General features: G+C 38.5%; 2 protein-coding genes across 4 annotated transcripts in view; both read right to left on the reverse strand.

The window, feature by feature from the left end:
- The window catches only part of LOC131678416 (CUGBP Elav-like family member 2), a 1,026,317-nt gene that overhangs the window by 190,436 nt on the left and 813,441 nt on the right, over positions 1 to 22,440 (reverse strand). The window lies entirely within an intron of this gene.
- Positions 598 to 22,440, reverse strand: part of LOC131678417 (uncharacterized) — a 139,100-nt gene continuing 117,257 nt past the window's right edge. The window contains exon 3 of the mRNA XM_058958567.1: positions 598 to 1,507. Coding sequence (XP_058814550.1) covers positions 1,461 to 1,507 — 47 coding nt within the window. The 3' untranslated portion in view covers positions 598 to 1,460. The remainder of the gene's footprint in view (positions 1,508 to 22,440) is intronic.

The following is a 22,440-nucleotide window of genomic DNA, read 5'->3' on the forward strand; positions in this document are numbered from 1 at the left end:
TGTAACAGCAGACAACAGTGACGTAAGTCGGAACCGAGCGAGACACACAGCTTCAATTGTTCTTGGTTCGTGTCATGTTTACAGGCGCAAATTAGAGCAGGCGGAGAAGCATAATTGAAAGAAAATACCCCAACAAACAACTTTACAATCCAGCAGCAACGAGATTTGATCTCGCAGCAGCTGCCGGCCAGAGGGAGGGACTGTCGAGAAAGAGAGAGAGAGTTAGCAGTCCTAGATTAATAATCAAATCCGTGTCATCTTTTTGTGCTTCATTCCAACCCATGGAAGCGCAAAGGATAACATATTTCCATCAAAATGATCTGATGTTGGACTGTAAGACAAACCACTGCAAAAGGGAAAGCGTTTTTGTACACAAACGCAGACACACACACGTACATAATCACAAACACACAACGGTATTGTGCTACTGGATGAATGAGTGACATGTGTCTATGGATGCTGCAGCAGAAGATGCACTCTGTCTAGAGTGAAAACTCACTCGTTTTTGTGGCTTTATTCGGTTTGCCCCAAAGGAACAACAATCAGAGCTTGAAATAGATCTGCTGCTTCGTTCTACATACACTCTATGTGCGGTTGGACACTCATACACACACACACACCCGTATACAGGTGCCATCAAGCCATCCCCAGACCGCACAGCAAAAGTTCTTTATCTTCATTGTAAGGAAAACACCATCTCCAAGAGCTGTCGTTGCATATATGCAGGGGTAGTACTGATGATGATGATGATGATGCTTTCCGAGAATGGGGTACTACTGCTTCTGCCGTTGCTGTTGTTGTTGTTGTTTTCTATTTGGTCTATTGTGGTTGCCCTCCGGGGGTGATTCCGCAAACCAACCGGAGATGTACTTTGGAATCGATCTCATTTCCATCGACCCCGGTACGGATCTGAAACTGAACCGGCTGACAGTGTGTATTTTAGCTACATGCAAAACCCAACGCCCCGTTGCTGCAACAACGGCGGTGGTGCCCAGCAAAGAGGATGGTTATGAGATTTGAAATCTGAGAATCGCCCGAAGTTATTGTTCCCGCTTGTGTTCGGATGCGTTTGAACTTTGGGCGGGTGGATGCTGTATGTGGTGATATCGCTGCAAAATCATCCAATACACTGAAATTGGATATTCACTTTGTTGAAGGAAGTGCAGGACTGTTTGGAGATGGGATGTGGTGGTGAGGTGGGTGAATTGACTGCTCCCGGGTGTCGAATATATTCGGCGAGTTTCATTAGAGCAAATTCCATTCACAGTCGGTTTGTTCTGAACGGCGAAGCTGGCGAAAATCCGCTCAAACAATAATTTCCTAGAGGACGGTGAAAGGATACTAACGAACTGAAAAATTGTTGTTTCTAGCATGACCCATCTGATTTGCATTCAATGTACCAAGTACTGGGGAAATTTGACACTGATTATGATTCTCACATTCTCAGGAATTGAGCACATTTACCTATGACGAGTGGAAATTTCAATTTCACTATCAATGCACATACCTGAAAAGAAAAAGAAAGAAAGCAAATATTAGTCGTAAAATAAAAATTCATGGCGGTACCTATGCAAAAATATTCAACACAATTCAAGCAGGACTTTCAAAATATTCTTCCATCAGCGAATTTCTATTCATACTGTTTTTTATCGTTCATACTTCTGAAATAGTAAATAATTTGTTCCAGGTTTGTCATTTTGGTACCTGACAAATTAAAAAAAAACTTGAATGAAAGAGAAATAATCTACAAACTCGTTTGCAACTCGAACCCGAAGCATGAGTGCATATCGAAATGAGTTCTCTTCTTGTGAAAGAAGCATGACTTTTCACATGATGGAACCCCATCTGCTTGAAGCCAACCCAATGTGGGAAAAAAAACTACAAACGAAGCCGGTTGTGAGCTGGCAGATGAATCAATGCACACAAAACAAAAAATGAAACACTAACATACAAGTGCTGCTTGAGATAGCAGATAGTGGGTGGTAGCCGTTTTGTGGCTTGCACAGTCACAAAGAGCATCATCGTGATAGAGATCCTTTTTCCTATACAATTTAGAGTTTGTCCTTTCGTTGAATCCGACGTTATTTTTTTTTTTTGCTTATTTCAGTTGCTGTCAACCAGTGTGAAGTTTGCGAACTTTGTTCCTGCGATGACTGGTTGCGAAAGATTCGTATTCTATTCTGCTTCAGTATCTTATTCAGTTATGAAAGGAAAGAAGTTCTGCTTTATTTTGCTCTTAAACAGAGTACATCATAAAATAAAAATCAACTAGCATAACGGATGGAGAGCAACAGGTAACTATCAAGCTTAAGGATTTATAAAACTGTTCAAAAGGGCACAATAAAATAATATCTTTGGTCAGCACATGGACAATTCAGAGGAATACAATAAAAAATCAAACGAAAATCTACTCGGAAAAAGTGCACTTGGGATGTCATTTCGTGATTGTTGCTGTCTTTTGTTCGATTCAGCTTCCTTGCGGGTCGTCCTTTATCCCTTTTTCTTTACTTGACGAGTGCAAAGAGGGAGGATTTGATTTTTTACTTTTATGAAAGAAAGTTATAAAAACCGCCCAAATATTTTTTTCTAAGGTACGCAAGGCCGTATCTTGTATACAAATCGACTATACATAACAAATTGATACAAAGTCAATAGTTTTGCTCGTAGTATTCAAATTTCTTTGATCAGAAAGAAGTTTTTAAACGATGCTCAAAAAGTACAATATTCCCATCGGCTGCAATTTTATTTCATTTTGATCCGACATTCTATTCCGGAGTTCATCAGGAATCAGACATCATTTCCTGAGCGGAAGGAAAGGAGAAGGAGGAAGTAGAATTTGAAGGGTGGGAAAAATAACAGCACAAAAACAACAACAAACAACAGGTAAGTTAAACTCACAACTAGTTCAACTCGCCTGCGAGTAAGCCTAAAGCTCTTTACCACATTGGATAAGAAACTTTAGTATGTCTCTGAGATTCAGTCGTCCAAAAATGGTGTCGTCTATGTAAGGACAGCCGAAAACTATGTAAGGACAGCCGAAAACTAAAAATCGCAATTGCGTTACTGCTGGGCAGTTACACATCAGATGATATGGGGTTCCGTAGTCGAATTCACAAAGATCATACGAAAAAGACTCAGCGTGCGGAATAGTTGCCATGTGGCAATTGAGTTTGCAGTGGCCGGTTAAAGCCCTGGTCAGCATACCGCTGAGATTTTTCTAAATCACTGAGCACAGTTTGTTCTAGAAACGCCTTTGTTTGGCGATACGTTTCTAGATTTCTCCAATAATTGTGGTGCTCGGAAGAAGCCCAGAACCGTATTTTTTCTCTTATCCAACTTGTCGAAATTGGCAGGGCGGGCTCAGGACCAACGAAGTCAATCGCTGAACCTGCCCTGGCCAATTCGTCAGCCCATTCATTACCAGTAATACCGGAATGTACGGGCACCCAGACAAGGTAGATAGTGTTGACAATGCTTAGTTCTTCGATTTGGGTTCGGCACGCTATCACTAGCTTGGACCGTGATTTGTCCGAGCTAAGGGCTCTGATTGCAGCCTGACTATCGGAGCAGAAGTTTGTTACTTTGCCTGACAAGATGTGTTGAAGGACCGATTGTACCCCGCACATAATCGCGTAGATTTCAGCTTGGAATACAGTACAGTATCTACCTAGATGGTGAGATTGTTCCAATCTCATTTCACGACAGTAGACACCAGCAACAGCACGTCCCTCCATCAGAGAACCGTCTGTGTAACAGACCACTTGCGTTTCTTGTTGCCTTTCCAGGGAATCTTCACATGGAATGTCCTGTAAGGAAAACTACCTGTGAGTGTAATATCGCTGGGAGCAAGAAGGGAGGGTTCCACTAGTCGATTTAACAGTACGAAGTGGACAAGCTTCTTCGTAGGATACTACTATGAATGAGTTTGTCGTATCAATGACGTCATCTAAGTCGTCTAATTGACTAATTGTTGGAAAAAATCCATGAAATTTAGTTGTCAAGTTTTCCAAAAAGAGGTCCCAGTTTGTAGATTTAGGATTACGATATGTTACCACATTGAAGGTGACCTCAAAATGATCGAAAGATATATATTTATGATCGAATAGAGACGGTTCAGTTTCATTTGGAACCTGCCAATTACCCAGCTCATGCGAAATTTTTCAGAGCAAAGCGTTATGTCTAACACCTCTTCCCTCCCAGACCTCGCAAAAGTTGGTCGGTTTCCCGCATTCAGAATATTGAAATTTGTACTACTTATCGACTCCATCAGTTTAGAGCTTCCCAGATTGATGTCAGAGCTGCCCCAAATGATGTGATGAGCATTAGCATCACTGCCGATAATGGGCGGAACCCCATTTCTGATACAATAACATACAACATTTTTGAAATCATCAGAAGGAGATGACTCGCTATGCGACATTATAACAATATGTAAACTTTTTGTTTATGTTTATAGTCAGAGTAACTGTGACTGCACAGATATCGTGAGTTGTGAGCTCTGATATGAGACACACGTCAATAGCCTTATTTCGAAGAATGCAATCACGAGGCATTTCGCGTAGGTTAGTCATGTCTGACTTGTTTTAAGCAATGAAGGCAGTGTTACTTAATTTTCCAAAGAGACGTTTTCTTTATAGAAGTACAGTTCTTAAACCAATTCTATGGAAGATTTACCTTCCTACATAAGTCGAGATAGATTTATAGTTGCTGTAAGTTAATTTTAAAAATTGCTGATTAGAAAACTGCACATTTCATTTCCAACATATATTGCACAACTACTAGAGGACACCAAGCAAGTTGGTATGTGAACGCATGTAGCGAGCCATATCAGGATTAAACGGGGCACGATCATTTGATTCCCAAGATTTACGAAGAAAATAATGGTCCACTGTGTCAGAGATCTGCACAGTAAGGACAAAACCCATATTCTAGACCCACCAGCCATCAAGTCCTCGGCACGGAACTACATCTTGACTTAGGGACTTATTCGCCTTCTTCGTCATGGGAGCAGGAACCCAGTGGCTCAATTTTTGGCCGGATACCACACGGCGTCTGGACAGGTTCGCCTGCACACGTCGAAATTTGATAATCAAAATTCAGCAAAACTTCACCTAACTATCATCTGCCGAAAGCCTCACCAAACCCACAACCAACAAAAATCCAGTAAAATGATACCAATCATCGTCGGAAAAAATCGGTATTTGAGTGAACGTTCCGCTGCGTAATAAAGCATACTGGGGAGTTCGCTCGGCACGTCCCAGGCTCCGTTCGCCTTTGAGAATATTTTGAAACACCACCCCCCCCCCCCCAATAATTTTAATCATGCTACGGGTCATATGACACTATGGAATTGGGGATCCCTGTTTGGTGGGTTTTTACTAGTAGAACAGGTAGTCCGTAGTGTAATTCTTAGCCGGATGAAACAACCAATACCGACACTATACGGCTTATTTGGGCTGTTCGGAATAAGAAGCTGACATTGAAGGAAAGCTTCAATAGATGGTCGAACAGCACTACATTGAAAGGTACAGAAGAAAAGTGACAAAAGCAAACCGAGCAGCCATCCAAAAATAACTCTTACGGATAAAGAACATCTCTGAAGAAAGTTTGAAAATGCAGTCTACAAACTTTCTCTGGTATCACAACTCCCGAAATCGTATACAGGCCGAGGCAAATAACAAATCAACAGCTGCATCATTTGGAGGTGTCCCATTCTGCCCCAAAAGCCGTTCAAGCCCCAAAAAGTTAACCCCCCTCCCCCTCTCCGGTTACTCCACGCACACTAACGACATCTGGCATCAAAAATACGAATACGACCCCTAAAGGGCGAACACAAAATTATTGCGACACCGAAAATGTCATGCCAATTTTCTTATAATGTTTAAAATCAAACCAAAATTTTAGGGTAGTTTTATACATATATTTACTTCAAAAATCAAAAGAAAAGTTAATCGATGGAGCCTTGAGTGTAACAATGAACGCATTTTCGCTTTATGTCCTCCATCAAAGTCTTTACAGTGTCATCCGGTAGCAGTTTCTCAGTTTCTTCCATTTTCTTAACATGTCCTTCTCGTCTTTGACGGTCTTCTTGCTCTTCCGAAGTTCCCGCTTCATCATTGCCCAGTACTGCTCCACCGGGCGCAGCTCCGGACAGTTTGGCGGATTCATGTCCTTTGGAACAAAATGGACAGAATTGGCCTCATACCACTCCAGGACACTTTTAGAATAGTGGAATGGTGCCAAATCTGGCCAAAATAGCGGAGCTTCGTCGTGCTGCTGCAAGAACGGCAAAAGGCCTTTCTCGAGGCACTCAGATTTGTAGATCTCGCCATTTACTGTGCCCTTTGTCACGAAAGGCTCACTCCTCAGTCCGCAAGAGCAGATGGCCTGCCAAATGAGATATTTGGAGGCGAACATTTTCATTTTCTTCTTCTTAAATTTGTCGTCCACATAGAACTTGCTCTTGCCGGTGAAAACTCCAACCCCGGAATTTGCTTAAAATCGGCTTTTATATACGTTTCGTCGTCCATCACACAGCAGCCATATTTGGTCAGCATCTTCTCGTAGAGCTTCCGTGCCCGAGTTTTAGCCGTCGATTGTTGCCGCTCATCGCGGTTTGGGAAGTTGTATGTATGTATGTAGTTCAGCTCTCTTATTTGCATTCTGGACATAGCTCTGCGACATGCCAAATTTTTAGCCAAATCACGGCTTGAGACGTTGGGATTTGCTTTAATCATCCGCTTCACCTTTCCCTCCGTCTTTTTGTTCTCCGGTCCCGGTTTTCTTCCAGCTCCATTGCTGTGGTCCAACGTCAACCGCTCCTGGAACCGCTTCAACACTCTGGAGACGGTTAAATGGTGAATGTTCAATATTTTTCCCAACTGCCGGTGCGACAGGTTAGGAAATTCCAGGTGTTTGGAAAGAATTTGTTCTCTCGACTCGCGTTGGCTCACCTCCATTTTCGTTGAATCGAAAAACACGACTTCGAGTTTGACAGCATGTAAACAATACACATCAATGAGAAAGTGTGCAAAATTTGGTTGATTTTTACCCAATGATAAAAAAGTTATAGTGATATATGCGAACTTAGTTATCTGTTCATCTGCAATTAACCCTTAAAGGCGCAAGCCAATTTTTCTCAAATTGTCGGAAAATTGTCCCACAGCATTAATACGTTACTACGATAATTTTGAGATGGTTTTCGCAATGTTGCTCCAAAACAACATTGCGCATTTAAGGGTTAAGTATCAGATTTACTGTTCGCGCGATCGTTCAAGAACACATGCGAATATGTTAATACCATACGGTTATAAAATCGAATGTATACAAGTGAAGTCCATGCGATCATGCACGTTAACATACAAACGTTCGTATCTTTCGCGATGATACATAAATACGAACAGAGCACGTAACCTCATCATCCACCAACTATCCCAACATTTGGCAAACATAAAACGCCCCGATGATTGATCGAACGCTATAGGTGTCTCAAGCGGGAACAAATAAACGCCCGTTCCCTACAGCCGCACATTTGATTGTTATATGGGGCCCTTCCGAGAACCAAGCTGTACAGTTCCAGTAGGACAACTGCACGTGTAGTTTTATGTATATGGGTCATTTCAAGCGAAGTGATAAAAAAGATGCAAACTTGAAATCGACCTTCACGGATTTGAACCAAATTTTGAGAAATAGTTCATATATAGTCCAATATATAAAAACCAAAATTTTTGTGTCAATCTAACCACCCCTCGGGTCATGGGAGCACCCTCCGTTTTGACAAATTGCCAAAACCTTTGATATGAGAAAATGCGACTTTTTCCCTTCGGTGTATCTCAGCATGCGCTCAAATTACATTGAGATTATAAGTGTTTTTTATGTAAAAATGTCTGAGGAAAATTAAAATGTATGTATTGAGAGAAAAATTAACTTTTAATATTTAACTAAAAAAATTGCATAGAACCGGAGATATGATCAAAAGAAAATCAAGGGTATTGGCGGTTGGTCAAAACGGTAGGTACTTCCATTCCCATATTCAAATAGTTTTATAAATAGATAAGTTGGTTTTTGTTGTTTTTTTTCAGAGAAGAAAGTCCCCACTGTACTGATTTTCTTCAAGTGACATTTTGCTGCCGTTCAGACACTGGGGTGTTTCGTTCTACTTTCTGATACATTGTAAGAATGGCTTATGAGGTCTTTCTTGTAAATTTGACCATTTATTGTTCCAAAAGTGCCGTAGAAAGTGCCTTTTTTTCACTTCTGCGAATCGCCTACCCGATCAGAAATTCCTCGGCAGTTTCTGGCATTTTTTTAATGTTTTTAGATTTTTTCTGAAACGAAAAGTCCAATCGGTCTTGATGTAAGTCACAAAGCGAAATGATTTATTGAATAACTGGGAGTAAAGTTGTCAAGCACGGGTTTTCGCGACGATAATTTGTATGTCTTTCTTGTTTGGTATCTTCAGCATCTTTCATAAATGTAGTCAAGGAAGTTTCATTAGTTTCTGGACAATTCTGACTCCTTGAATTTTGTAGGGGCATTTAGAAATTGCCACGCTTGAATTATGTCAGAACTTTCTTGTTTATATTGAGGACCATTTTTACGACTTCTCTATTCCTTCTTCTCGCAGTTAGGGTTTCATTGTGAGTGTACAAAATCTGTTTATCTTTTGCTTTATTTTACGAAATGACTAGAAATATTATGCGAACTAATATGTAACGCGCGAACCACCATACAAACAATGACTCACATTGTGAATGCTTGACTGGTTTCTGGACCAAGTACAAACCAACTAAAAACCTGTCATTTCAATGATGTGTTTTTTCTTCAAAAAGGCGGCCTAAGCAAAAGCATTCAAGATAGCCCGTGGGTGCTACTCCGTTATTGACCAGAACCAATTGAGATTGCAAAATGTTCATTAGAACAACATGCTTAGGAATAACATAATGAGCCACATTATCTATTTGATCCCTGCATGCTGATCAATGCCGACGCCGGCCACGTCCGAATGCGGATCATCTGGGAAAGGAAGGAATGATAGTCCGATACATGTCGTTGCTAGAGACCGAGGAATCACCGGCATAGTAAGTGTGCCAATAACGTTATCATGTAATAATTTCTCTGGGCAGCCGGTTGCCGAGAATTTGAGAAATTTATCATTTGTTGTATTAATACAATTAGCCAAATAAGCAACTTGAACTCTAAATAGCTGACTATGAGGAGCATTGCTTATATTTTAATAAATCGGTAACGACAATCAGTAACACGCGACGATTTTTTCGTGGTTTCTATCGTGTCGGTGCTGATTTTACCCGGCAATAAAATGCGGAATACAAGAGATATTTGTGTGCGTCTGGTTTCCTCCAGAAACACATACTAAATGGAAACAAACCCAAATGTACGGCAGTGCTACTCCGTCATTATCTTCGATATTCACAATTATACTCAACAAGTACGTACCGTAAATAAACCACTCGGACCGTTCGTTAGTTCTAGGGTAATACACTGCTTCTCGCCTTCGAGAGTCAGCTCTAAAACTTTTCTTCGACTTATCTTGGTACACTATACTATCATAAACTTAGCTTAGAGAGCAAAAAACTCCTGTGAATAAAACAACAACTTAAACACAAACTGCAACTCAAGTGGGTAAAAAGTACAACATAAATTACTAAGTACACTTTCCTTCGCTGCATCATCTGCAGTACCAAGTAATGTAAATAAATTATAGCACGACGAAAGGAACCGGCCCTCATTAGGGTTGGTTGGTAGATAGGCATCGAACCGCCGGCATCCGGAAAAACTATTGAACTATATGAAATATTCAATTATAGATTTCGATCGACGAGTCGGCTGCGAGACCCCGGACGTTGCTGGGCCCGCCACTCGCAACGACACAGAAGCTATTAATTAATAGTGACTTTGCATGTCGAGAGCGAAAGAAAGAGAAACAGAAACTTACAAGTATGATCAATTGAAACCTTCCTGGGTGCAAGACCTCCCCGAGTCAACAAGGGGCAGTTGTGTCGGGAAATGATTGTGATTAGTTAGTGCCTATGGTTGTGTAAACAAACGCGCGCTCTGTTGTAGTTCGAAACTGCGCGAAGATGATTCTCCCACGTGATGTGCGTGCTCAAGTTGACCATGTAAAATTGTGTACACTAATTACGATTAATAGTTGGATGCGTACATTCCCGGGCTCAGTACAGTTTCAAATGAATTAGATTGCTTCCCCAATTAATCAATTTACGTAACTGTCTGCTTCCGTACGAAGGAAACAAAACTAAGAACACGCTATAAATCCAACACAAAACACTCGATAACCGTTCGGCGGCAAATAAAAATGCAGTTCCCTCCCAGTACGGCAAAGTTGTACTGCACCAAACTGGCAAACTTGTGTGCGGATTCGTTTTTCCCTGCAGCAGAGAAAAAAATAGTTTTCCAGGGTAAACCACTTTTGTTTATCTAAAGGATCAATTCTTCATCCCAGATTGGAGTTATTTCATCCCGATTTGCACACAAACAAATACATTTAGTTGATTCAATCCATCGATAAACACAAAGAGAGTCCCGTTTTTGTACTGTTGCTGATAAAATGCACCATACCTTTGATGCCCGCCGGAACCACCGCCCCATCAGTAGTAACCCCACATCGCACACCCACCCAAGCATCGTCGGCTGGCCGTGTCATGATGATGCTGATTCAATTGCATTCATTCGGGGAAACTGCCTTTCGGAGCTCATAAAGCAGAATTAAGAGTGATGCACCCAATCCACTTTGGTAGAGTTTGGAAACCAACAAACGGACGATGGCAACATATGTATGCACTTGGCAGCAACAGTTCTGATATGTGTAGAAGCTGCTGCAGAGACTGAATGCATTTGATTTTCATTTCCAAGGGGAGTGAGACTCATCAACAGCCAGTACACGATCAGAAACTGCTAGGAAGAGAAGGGATGGGGTTCATCCACTTGGATACATTTGAAGCGCAGGAGATGATTAATTGAATTAAGTGCTGCTGCTGCTGCTTCTGTGGTACTAATAATCGTTCGAATCTCGGAATGAAAAAGTGGTACACATGAAATTCGCACTGAAGAGTTTCTCTTGAACGGTTTTTGTTTGAGAACAAAATGGATGGGTTTGTACACACTTGTACATTGAAGCATGGCTATCGATGTGATATGGTTGCATGGTGGAAGAGCGTGACCCTAGATTTGGATAGCCAATTATTACGCATAATTAAAAGTGCCGAACAATATCATAGATAAGACGAATCATGGATTCACGTTAACGATTTTGTTAGAGGAACAATTTTTCTGTTGATTTTTAATTCGGTAGCTGACAAGATTTAAAGCATTGCAAGAAATATCACGTAGTATCACGTGACCGGTTTTTACAATTGTTTCAGAATAAAAAATGTCACTAAATTCCATGACACAGCAGTCTGTAACCATATCTGGTAATTCTATTCATCAAAATCACTTATAAAATAATAGAAACATATATAGTTACAAGCTGTGGGAGTTAGTCTAATTCGGCGTTCGCGTTCTTAAGATTACGATATTTGACGATATCTATCGAAACACGGCGATCACAGATGGTACGAGCTGACTAGATGGGGCCCGTTCCTCAATTCTTGCATAATACTGTCGGAGCAGAGAGCTTCTCCAAACAGCTCTTCCCTCGCAAAAAAAAAAGCCAATTCAAGCGATTTTCTGCCTTGAGTGTATGTAGTTTAGTGCTCGTCAGATAAAGATATGATTGGCATTTACATCACTGATGATTGCGAGTGGAAATCCATTTTTGTCACACGTTCTGAAATCAGAATTTCTCTTTGTTTTTGTCCTATGTAACTCTATTTTTGTTTTCGTATTACTCTAATATTTTCAACTTTGTTCAATGGAAATGTTTGCAATTCGTAATATTCTTTTCGATTTCTTGATTTTTTTTTACAATTTTAAACAATAGGTATTTTTTATAAAGTTTTACAAAAGAAAGACGGAGCTATTAAACATTTTATATTTTTATTCCACACATACCAATTTCGAATAACTAAAATTGAAACTGTTACATATAGAATATTGCTTTACTGATGTTTTAGGGGCAAAACTAAACAAATTTTGAATATCGAAGTATGAAAAACATCTACGTGATTCAAAAAATGCGATTCCGCTAAATTTTTTATGAATTTATTATGAACTATTCAAAAATAAATATGTAAGTTCTCTCCAAAAACAAAACAATGTGTAAGATCATTTCAAAGTGAAAATTTGTCCAGAGATCATGTATTAACCCCTTGAATTAAATGTTGCGTTCAGCCGTGAGGTAGTTGTTGAATGATATATTAATACACAGATCACCAAATAATCCACCTAGTAGTGAGATAATTGATTTCTCATATAATTTATATTCACATTATGCTCGTGGGATCGCCGAGAGCAACTGTATTTTCAATTCCCAAAATTCTAGTCAAAAGTTGACTTCTTTTGCAAGATTTAGATTAAACTGATCATGACACAAAAATTACCTGTTGCATTAATTACAATAAGGGTGTAATCGCGTAATATATAAATTTTATTTTTAAATTTCATTTTTTTCACGCTTTCTGTTTAAGGAAAGCGTCTGGTGTAAAGTGCTCAAACCGAAAGTTATTTTGTTTTACGATTTTGAAGGCAAGGCAACAATGGATCTTTTGTATAATATACATCCATTTTGTACGAAAAAAAAAATATTTTCAGTCACATAGAGCGTTCCAAGAGTAGACGTCCAACCATTTCCACGTCGAGGAGCGCCACGGCGAACACGATAACTCTTGATAAAATTGTCTGACACAAGAAATTCAATAAGACTTGTAAAGCTTAGACTTGTAGTTACTCGATGAGCCAAAAAATGGAAAAAAAGTTCGAGTTTCGGAAAACGGTTTCATGAAAACCGAAAAATCTCATATTTTACTGTAAAATTCGCTCTTTCTTCTTTTTTTATTCAATTCGTTTATTTGATAAGGCACGTTGCGTTAGCTTTAAGGTGCCAATTTTGTTTTGTTTTACATTTTAAATTGCTTAAAACTAGGGGATTACATATTGATTTTTTTTAAATGAAACTAATGCGATTTTATAGCTATCTTATATATTTACACAAGGGGATAATATTATTTTCGTTATATTAGGTGGGTCATTTAGTTTTTATGGCAATATGGTTTGACATTTTTATCAGTGAGATTATTGGAGCAAATAATATTTAACTAAGGGGGACAACTCTTTCTTCTTTAAAATGAGAGGGAGAAAAAAAATCGATTTTCTGTGGTTCATTGACTGACTATTGTGCATTATCATAAAAAATCAAGTCAATTCGTTGATTAGTTTTTGAGCTATCATGTTCGCCAATTTCAAAATCGTGGTTTCGAGAAAAGTGCTATTAAACGGTGTCCCACATCAAATTGCATCACGGAAAAAACGCTGTAAAAATGACCCGTTGGGCATTTTCTCTAGAAAATTTCGGTAGAAGTAGTTTAGAGTGCATTGTTTACACTGCATTTTTATCACTGTCAGTTTTTCGAAAATTGTTACTGATAGATTGAAATCTGCGTGTGTTATAGCAAATACGCGCGAGGAATAAATGGCTGTTTAAAACAAAAAAAGCCCGCAATCAAAACAAACTTTTTACATCCAGCACACAGGAAAGAATCAGCAGTGCAGCCAAACTATGAACGTAAGCTTGAAAATATATTTTGTTATGCAATTTCAGGTATAACTAATCAATTATTTCCAGGTTTCAACTAATTGTTGATCGCAGAGATTTTATTTTCATCTGGACATAAAATTCGGCTAGGGACATTGCTATGTTTGATGTGAAACTAATCATTATACCAGTTGTTAGCCTTAGCATGATTATTTGCTACGAGTGCAATACTGGGCACTCTTTCTAGCGGCTAATAAGGTTCTTTCATGTGCGTGATCTTTACGTTTGTTTTAAGTTTCTGAAAAAAAGTAAAAAGATTCGTTTTACAAATCATGCGTTCGCGTCCATGATCTAATTAGAAACCTAGTTAGAATCGACACAAATGGAATTTAAGGTTTTGCGTTTCAACCAGATTGTTTTTGAATGAGGTGAAAGGAGGAGGCACGCCCAGGAGGTGATAATTGGATCATTGAGGTGAGAATAGGTGCACAGAATAAAACATTTATTTTCGTTTATGTTTAAAATAGATACTTCTGCTAAATAAGCATTATGTAGATGTTTGAGAAACAGCACACTGATACTTTGTTCTAAGAGAGGTTATATATAATATAGTTTCAATATTGTTCAGAAAATAGTGCGGCCCTCCCCCTAATAGTGCTAAATAAGCTCATTACCCTAATTAGAATCTATCAATAATGTAGTAACAGCAGATATTCTTAAACGACGCAGTCAAGAAAAGAAGAACGAAAAAGAAAAGGTGAAAACAAAAAAGAATTGATATAATTGTATATAAATTAGTCATTTTTAAAATAATGGGATTTTCACAAACTTTTCAGAACATTCTGAAGCAATGGTTCTCAAATTTGTACAATTTGTTTTATTCATTTATTTTATTCAAATTTTTTTTTGTTTCATTCAATATACTCATTTTTGTGCATTTTATGCATGTTTTTATTCAAGTCATATTATAGATTTTGAATATTTGACTAATTTTAAATATATGATCATTATATTTTAATCATTTATTTAATTCATTCAGCATTCTTTTTATTCATATTGTTCATTGGAGCTCATTTTATCTATTCAGTTTATTCATTTCAAGCATTTTAGTCATATCATTCATTTAACTTATTTGTTTCACTGTTTTCAATATATGCATTTCGCTCAGTTTTTCCAGTTCATACATTTTATTCAGTTTCTTAATTTTAATAATCTGTCAATTTTTTCAGTCATTAGATTTATTCATGTCATCCAAATTAATAATTTGACGCATTTGAATTTATTCTATTATTTTTATAATTTTTTTAACATCGTTTAATTTTCATTATAATTAATTAATTCATTTTGTTTTGTTTATTTTCTTCTTTTCATTCATTTTTCTGGTTATTTTCGTCGTTCATTTGATTCGTTTGTATTATTTATTTATTTTATCTATTTCTTTTATTTTTCCCTTTCATTCATTTGATTAATTTGATCAATTTAGCTAATTTTATTCATTTTATTTATATCATGTTCAGTCACCCCTTTTATATATTTCATGCTATTTGCGAGTTTAAATTTTTAAATATTGTCAAATTTTTCATTTGATGACCTTACCTAATTTGATTTATTTATTTTATTAATTTGATTTACATTATTCATTCTAATCATTTTATGATATCGAAACATTTTTTTTTTTTTCATATTTTTGCTTTAGATTTTTTAAATTTCAATTGTGTGTTTGATTTTCTATAATTTATTCAATTTATTCGTGCAGAACTCGAAACTGTGTAAGAAGTGTCTCATCCCACTGCTAGGTGGATTGAGTCGTTTTTTCAGACATTATTTAAATGCAGCCGACGGATTTCAAGTTTCGACTTAAAAAGAAACGAATTACAACACGTATTCCGAAACTTAGTCTTTGGTCACTGGAGTCTCTCATTTTAGGTATTCAAATTTCCCATGAAATTGCGTTCACTCAGGTGTAGTTTATTTAAGCATATCTGAACAAGAGCGCCTAGGGCGTTCTTTTAAAGATAGCTGGATTTCAGTCAGCTCAACTCAAACAAATCAAATAGCTGGATTTCATCCCCACTCAATTTGTACTTTATTGCCACTGTAGATGGCCGTATGACCCAACTTTTCACATTGAACCTTCCGGAAGTCGCGCTAGTGCACTGAGTGCACGCTGCTCTGGAAATCTAGTAAAATCGTCTTAGCGCACCAGCGACTGCTCGTTCAGTGGGCCATTTGCGCGGCTTCCGGAGGGTTAATACATAACCTGATCTGTGGTACAAAAAACGAACAGTAAAACGAATCACATCAGTATAGCTGTGGCCTAACGAAAGTCGCTTGAAGTCGATCACTCTCGGTAACCACACCGTCAACCTCCACGTCCCGTGAAGGCACCCAAACGTGAGCAATTAATGTCAGAACAATTTTCAATTCGCTGAACACAGAGCAAACGTGTCTTCAGCAAAGTTGATTCCAACATTATGTTTCAATAACTTTGTTGAACACAGAAAAAAATATTTTGTAATTTTAAGTTTATTTTCATGCACATATTTGGAGCATGAATATAAATGTAAAATTAAATTCCACCACAAATACACACGACTTGTGTTTTCTTCAACGAATTTTATTATAATTTTACACGTGGATTGAAAGTTACAGTTTCTTTAAACGGAAAACTAATTCACTTCAATGTATTTTTACTCGAATACTGCCGTAAAATGAATGACATGTAATATTACACGAACGAAAGTGTAAAATTGTATGCTGGTTGATGCTCCAATTGCTTTTAACGTAATTTTCAATAAAATTTTTGATTCAACATTGTATGTTTACATTCGTATTGATTTATATGTCGTTTAAATTTCATTATTTTTTGGTGTAAAGATACCAATCCCAAAATAACATTTTTGAAGAGTTTATTCTTCATTATTACTTCTAGGGGGATTAATCACCAAAAATTCAAGAGCATTATGTTTTTTTCTTAGAAGACAACCTCAAATCTGAGGGTTTCGAAATTATGTGATCTAAACGCCAAAAACCTGTTTTTGAGAGTTGTCCTAATGGGGCTGTAGAGCTAGATTCTCGGAAGGGTTCCCCGTCAGAATCACTCGCTACAATTGCAGAAGAGAGGGGTAATGTAACTTACTAAAACATTGCTTAAGGCCAATTGTAGCGGGCCGCGATTCTGTATGTGATATTCATTGTAATTTTCAGATATGTGCGGAGGTAGGAATTTCGCGAGCTTTCTGGTGGATATGGGAGTTATTTTTTTCTTCCTTTGAGGGGCTCATTTTACCGGATCATCAGCTACTGCAGAAAGGTAAGTTATTCCGAATTTTACCGAGCTCCAACGTGAATTTCATAACATTAATATCAGAACAATTTGTTTTAAAAGGTTTTTGTTTCCAAAAGAACCTATCTTGATACCCTGAACATAGAGCAATCATATGTCTTCAGCGAAGTTGTTTCTAATATCATGTTTCAATAACTTTGTTGAAGACACCAAGTTGTTCTATTCTATTTGTTGAGCGGGTATTCGTTGCTGCTTGAACACCAGCTACTGTTTGTATAAACGTTCGTGATGTAGTTGAAGATGTGCAAGGTTGTTGGTTGTTTTGTGGATGCATTTTCCTTTCGCACAGGTTGTTTCATGGTATGCCGAACTGGTAGGTCCTCGATGAATGCATAGGATGGTTTGGGTGATTGTAGTTCCGTATGTTTTGAATTATATAGTTGGGTACGAAAGGAATAGATCTAACGTATGCGGAATGAAATTTGGACAACGCTTCCAGTATTAAAACAAAAAAGCAACCCTGCGCAAAGCACCATACTAAACGTCATACTCTAGGCACACTCATTTCAAATATCCAGTGTTAATTTCGACCCACTAGGAGGTACCATGTGAACAAAATGGCAGCGAACGCCCAATCTGGCACTTAGCTATTATGCCAAAAAAAAAATTTTGGCGCATTGGAGGATTATGGTATATATTTTGTACAAAAGGCTGATATCCCTCCAAATGTACCACAACTGCGTCCAAATGAGATTTTTCGGGGATAATATGAAGCAGAGAGTAAATGCTCATAATTTTCGACCTAAAACTAACAAAAATGATAATCAAAATTAAGAAAGAAATTAAAAATATGCCAACATCATTTTTTTCGACTCCTTTGCAAAAAGTTCCTGCAAACTGTCGTAAAGCTTCTCGAATGAGCTCAAATTTTTTTTCTACATTAAGTTAAAAAGCTGACAAATGTTTTCATATAGAGAGAACATTTAATAAAGGGTTTTCTACAAAAAAATTGCCTTTTGAATATTGTCCAAATTTTGTTCCGCCTACGTTATTAACCGCATCCTCACCACAGGGCCGCTGGATTCGTTTGTCCGATATGTTGTTGCAATTAGCTAACAGGGGTACGCGTTGCTAGTTCGTGTAGTCGTACTTTTATTTTGTCATCTTCCGTATTAACAGGAAATTTAATTTCAACGCTCTCACTTTCAAACACGCGTCTTAGATTGTTCTGCAGAACAGATTTAATTTTAATTTTAATATTGGATTTGGGCTACCTTGTAGAATGATATCAGAATTAAATTGTGTAAGTGATGAAACTGCCTGAAGGCTTCCGTAAGCCTAGTCAATTTACATCTTCAGGCAACATTTCAATTTACGAACACTCGGTCGAATATCATAAAATACACTGATCGTTGCCGTCTGCTAGATATGAATGAATGGATACTCTTGCCAAAATACGGAAAATATCTAGAGCCGTTTTCGTAGGAAAATTATTGGCTGGCCAAATAGATGCCCCAAATATTCTTTCACAAATTAATATTATTCTCTTAACCTCTAAACTACAAAGTCCTCTTCGATACACCAAAATCGACGTTCAATTGGCCATAACTTTCTCGATTTAGAAATTGCCTTTGGAGCTATGACCCCAGAATAAATCCAGATTCCAATGAGGTACCAACATTTGGATATTTTCATTTTCCAGCATATTTTCAAAATAACGTTAAAATTTCACTTTTTTTTCTACAACAAATTATTAGGAATAACCTTCACACAAAATAATTGCACTTCATATGAGAGTAATACCAATTGGCCCATCCTTGAGAAGGGTTTCCAAAAGTGCCCAATCACGAGCATACTTAGCATACGCATATCAGAAATACTAATTTATTCCATCCAACAAATCATATCAGATAGTCGACTTAGCACATGTAAGCAATTCGTACAATGAAGTTGTAATACAGATTTACTACTTTCTAACCAGTTCTGATAATTCCGGAACACGGTACCCAAGACAAAAAACTGTTTTCAAAAACTCTATTAAAAATATATTGTAAATAACAAAAAACTGCATGAGTCGTCTTACAAATATCTAAACTATGTTCGAAACTGATTGCTAATAAAAATAATAATTGACAATAATTACATTACATGCCTCGTGAGTGACTGTGGCGTAAAGTTTCTATATTGCTCTAAAAGATTCCAACCAAGATTGAAATTAATTACTCTCTCGCAATGGCATTTATTTAGATAAGAAGACATGTTCCAATCAACTGCCATCTTCGCAATTTCAGTAAATCCCGTCGCTGTCAGAACCTCCCCATACCGGCTAGGCGTATATGTTTGTCTCCATACCATCATTATCCTAATTTACACGCCCCTAACAATAACATTATATCTATTAACATGGATTTGAATTTTCATTTGTGTAGTAAACAAACAACTTCACGCCATTCCAGCCGTCACGCTTACGCAACGGTTAGTGGTACACTGCGATCATTGCGAAAGGATACCCGTGCCGCTCTGCTAACTGCTACACAACGGATACAGGATATTTGCCTTCTGATGGTTCTACATTTCGCTACGCTTTTCTAGCATTATTAGTAGAGCAACCGTAGCAGCAGCAGCCAGCGACGGATAGTGTTGGCCTCAAATGTACTTGCCAATGGGGATGATGGTGTTTCGAGAGATTAGAGATTCCCCTGGGTGGTGGTTTAGGGGTTGACTCGAACAAAACTAAGGGAAACATTAAGCCATTGAATGGTGTTCGTTGGATGTGATGATTTTACAGTCCGCTGACTATTCGGCGTTGTTACGGCTAATGCGATCCATTGTACTCGATGTGGAGCTCATTGTTTTGGATCGTTTCACGGGGAAATGTTACAGATGCTTGACAAAGAACAGTCGAAAACTGAGCGATAACAAATAGTTTTCTACTGGGGTAAAATAATACCGAACGATCTTGTTCTAAACAACGTGAATTTTTTACCAACCTAACATACCAAATGCCTATTGCCCCAGTACCTGCCACTGACAGTAGCTGCAAACGACAGCAATCATGCTAAATCGTATCGTTTCGTTTTCGATTCGACCCATCGAAATAAAATTAATTTCCAGCCTAATTCGCAATAACAATATGCCAGCCATTTCCAGCCATTCCCGTCCGGAATACGATAAATACCTTCCGTATGGGCCCCGCAGCACGCTCCTCCATGTGTGTGTGTATGTGACGTAATCGAAACCGATTCGCCTATATTTGCGTGCTCATTTATATTTATTTGTTTTATAATACAGCCTGTCCTCCATCGACGCAAAACACGAAGCATTGAAAACATCGAAGTTGCTTAGACAGACCTAGCTGAACGGGACGAGACGTGACGTGCGCTTCTTTTCGTGGTGCGGGCAGGCAAATTGTCGGAGCTTCCTCCTCCGCGCGACACTGCCAATATCAAACTCATGAATAAGGCAAAAAAATGTTCAAACACTCGTTTACATACACACACATAAATAAATCCACCGCTCTCGCTTCAAACAACTATTTTTCTACTACTCGCCCGCGACACCTGCTCCCATCCCATCCGCCCCCCTTTTCCCATTCGAAGTCTTCTCCAGACCGAGCGACGGTTGAACAATTGTGCGAAGGAACAGCCGGGCAATTGATAAAATTGTATAGGTAAGTACACCTTCTCCTGCTCCCCCTGCACCATTGGACTGCAGTGTCGCTTTAAATTCTCCTCATTCGGCAGAGCAGATTGAAACCTAATCGATAGGAACAAATAGTATGCCACCACCTCCAACACCCCCCGGCAATTGAGAGTAGGTATCATCCAAAGGCGCGCGCGTCAGTAGAACCATTTTCATAGGCAATGGGATGGGGGAGTGGAGAGATAAACGGACAAAGCGTTGAAAAAATGATTATTTTATTTTGGTTTGAGCTCTGGATGTTTTATAGCACAAATCCGCGATAAAAGTTTATGATTTTTACGATTAATTTCTCGCTGTTCCGTGATCTACTCTGATTCAAACAAATTTTGAACACTTTAAGAGGGGTGCGTAATTTACTTTTTTTAATATTTTTTTCGATTATGGAGCTCTCAACCTTAAGGTCATTTGCCTCTCTTTTCAGGAATCTCTGGAAAAAATTCTAATTCTATGTGTGGGGTTAGGAATCGAACCCAAGTGAGCTGCGTACAAGGCAATCGATTTACCACCTACACTATACCTGTCCCCGGATGAAGTATTTTTGTCTAACTTAAAAAATGCCTATAAGCTTGAATTAAAATCAATCAAGTTTGAGTTCAAATAGTTCCGAAAAGTTCAAAATAATTTCACATCAAATCCATTATGCCGTTGAAAAAACATGAAATCCACTATTTTTTTCAAATCTCAAAGTTATGTTGTACATCTTGTATGGTAAAATCCCAACATCATGCTAAGCATCTGTGCAGATTTCTAGAAAAATTATAATATTTACGCAGGGAAAAAGCAGAGCCCTAGATATTGACTTGCTAGTCGAAACCACGTTTTGAATCGGCTATGTTTCTCATAAACAAACTGAATTTCTTTACTTGCGTGTCTTCGTTGGTGAGCGGATTTTTTTTTTTCGAGAGTTGTCCTACTGGGTCTGTAGAGCTAGGTTCTCGGAAGGGCTCCCCGTCAGAATCACATACTAGAATTTGCAGACCAGACAGGCAATGACGCCCCACTAAAACACTGCTTTAGGCCAATTGTAGCGGGCCGTGATTCTGAATGTGATATTCATTGTACGGTTCAGGTATGTGCGGGTGTAGGGACTCGCGATCGCGTGTATCATCGCGAAGGGCTCGAGCAATTGTACGTTAACGTGTTCGATCGCGTGTGCGTTTATATGTCGCGTGTGTCTGTAAATTCGCTTGTATAAATTCTATTTTATAACCGTGTGCCTTTCGCATATTCGCGTGTGTTCTTGGATAATGGCGCGCGGACCGTGAATCTAATACTTTATTTTTGGTGTACGGCTCAGATGCTAAAAGAAAGTGAGATCTTCTATATCACTAGAGTTCCCGATGATGTCGCCATGGAACGTGTTGTCGTGTTGGAAATGAGCTTTATTTTTTGATTGGTGCTACTGAATGTGTGGACCTAAGTTATTAGGACAGAGAGTAATGGTTTCCGGACGTGACCGATCCATGAGCGCGCAAAAACGGACGTTTGTAGGTTCGCGTTTGAAACTTCATAAGTGCTAAAACGTTCTCCTTATTACCGGGGTGTTATTAAGTTTGCGCGATCGCGAACGTAGGTGTGCATTGTTAATCGCGAAGGGCTTAAGCGTTCGTATGTTAACGCGTTTGTCACGTGTGCTCGCGTTCATGTGACTTCGCGTGTACAAGACTGGATTTTGTAACCGTGTGGCATTTTCTATATACGCGTGCGTTCTTGGATGGTCACGCGGACCTTCATTCTGATAGTTAGTTTTTGGTGTACAATTCACATTCTGACAGGGAGT

Source organism: Topomyia yanbarensis, chromosome 2 (assembly GCF_030247195.1).
Source record: "Topomyia yanbarensis strain Yona2022 chromosome 2, ASM3024719v1, whole genome shotgun sequence".
Classification (NCBI taxonomy): Eukaryota; Metazoa; Arthropoda; class Insecta; order Diptera; family Culicidae; genus Topomyia; species Topomyia yanbarensis.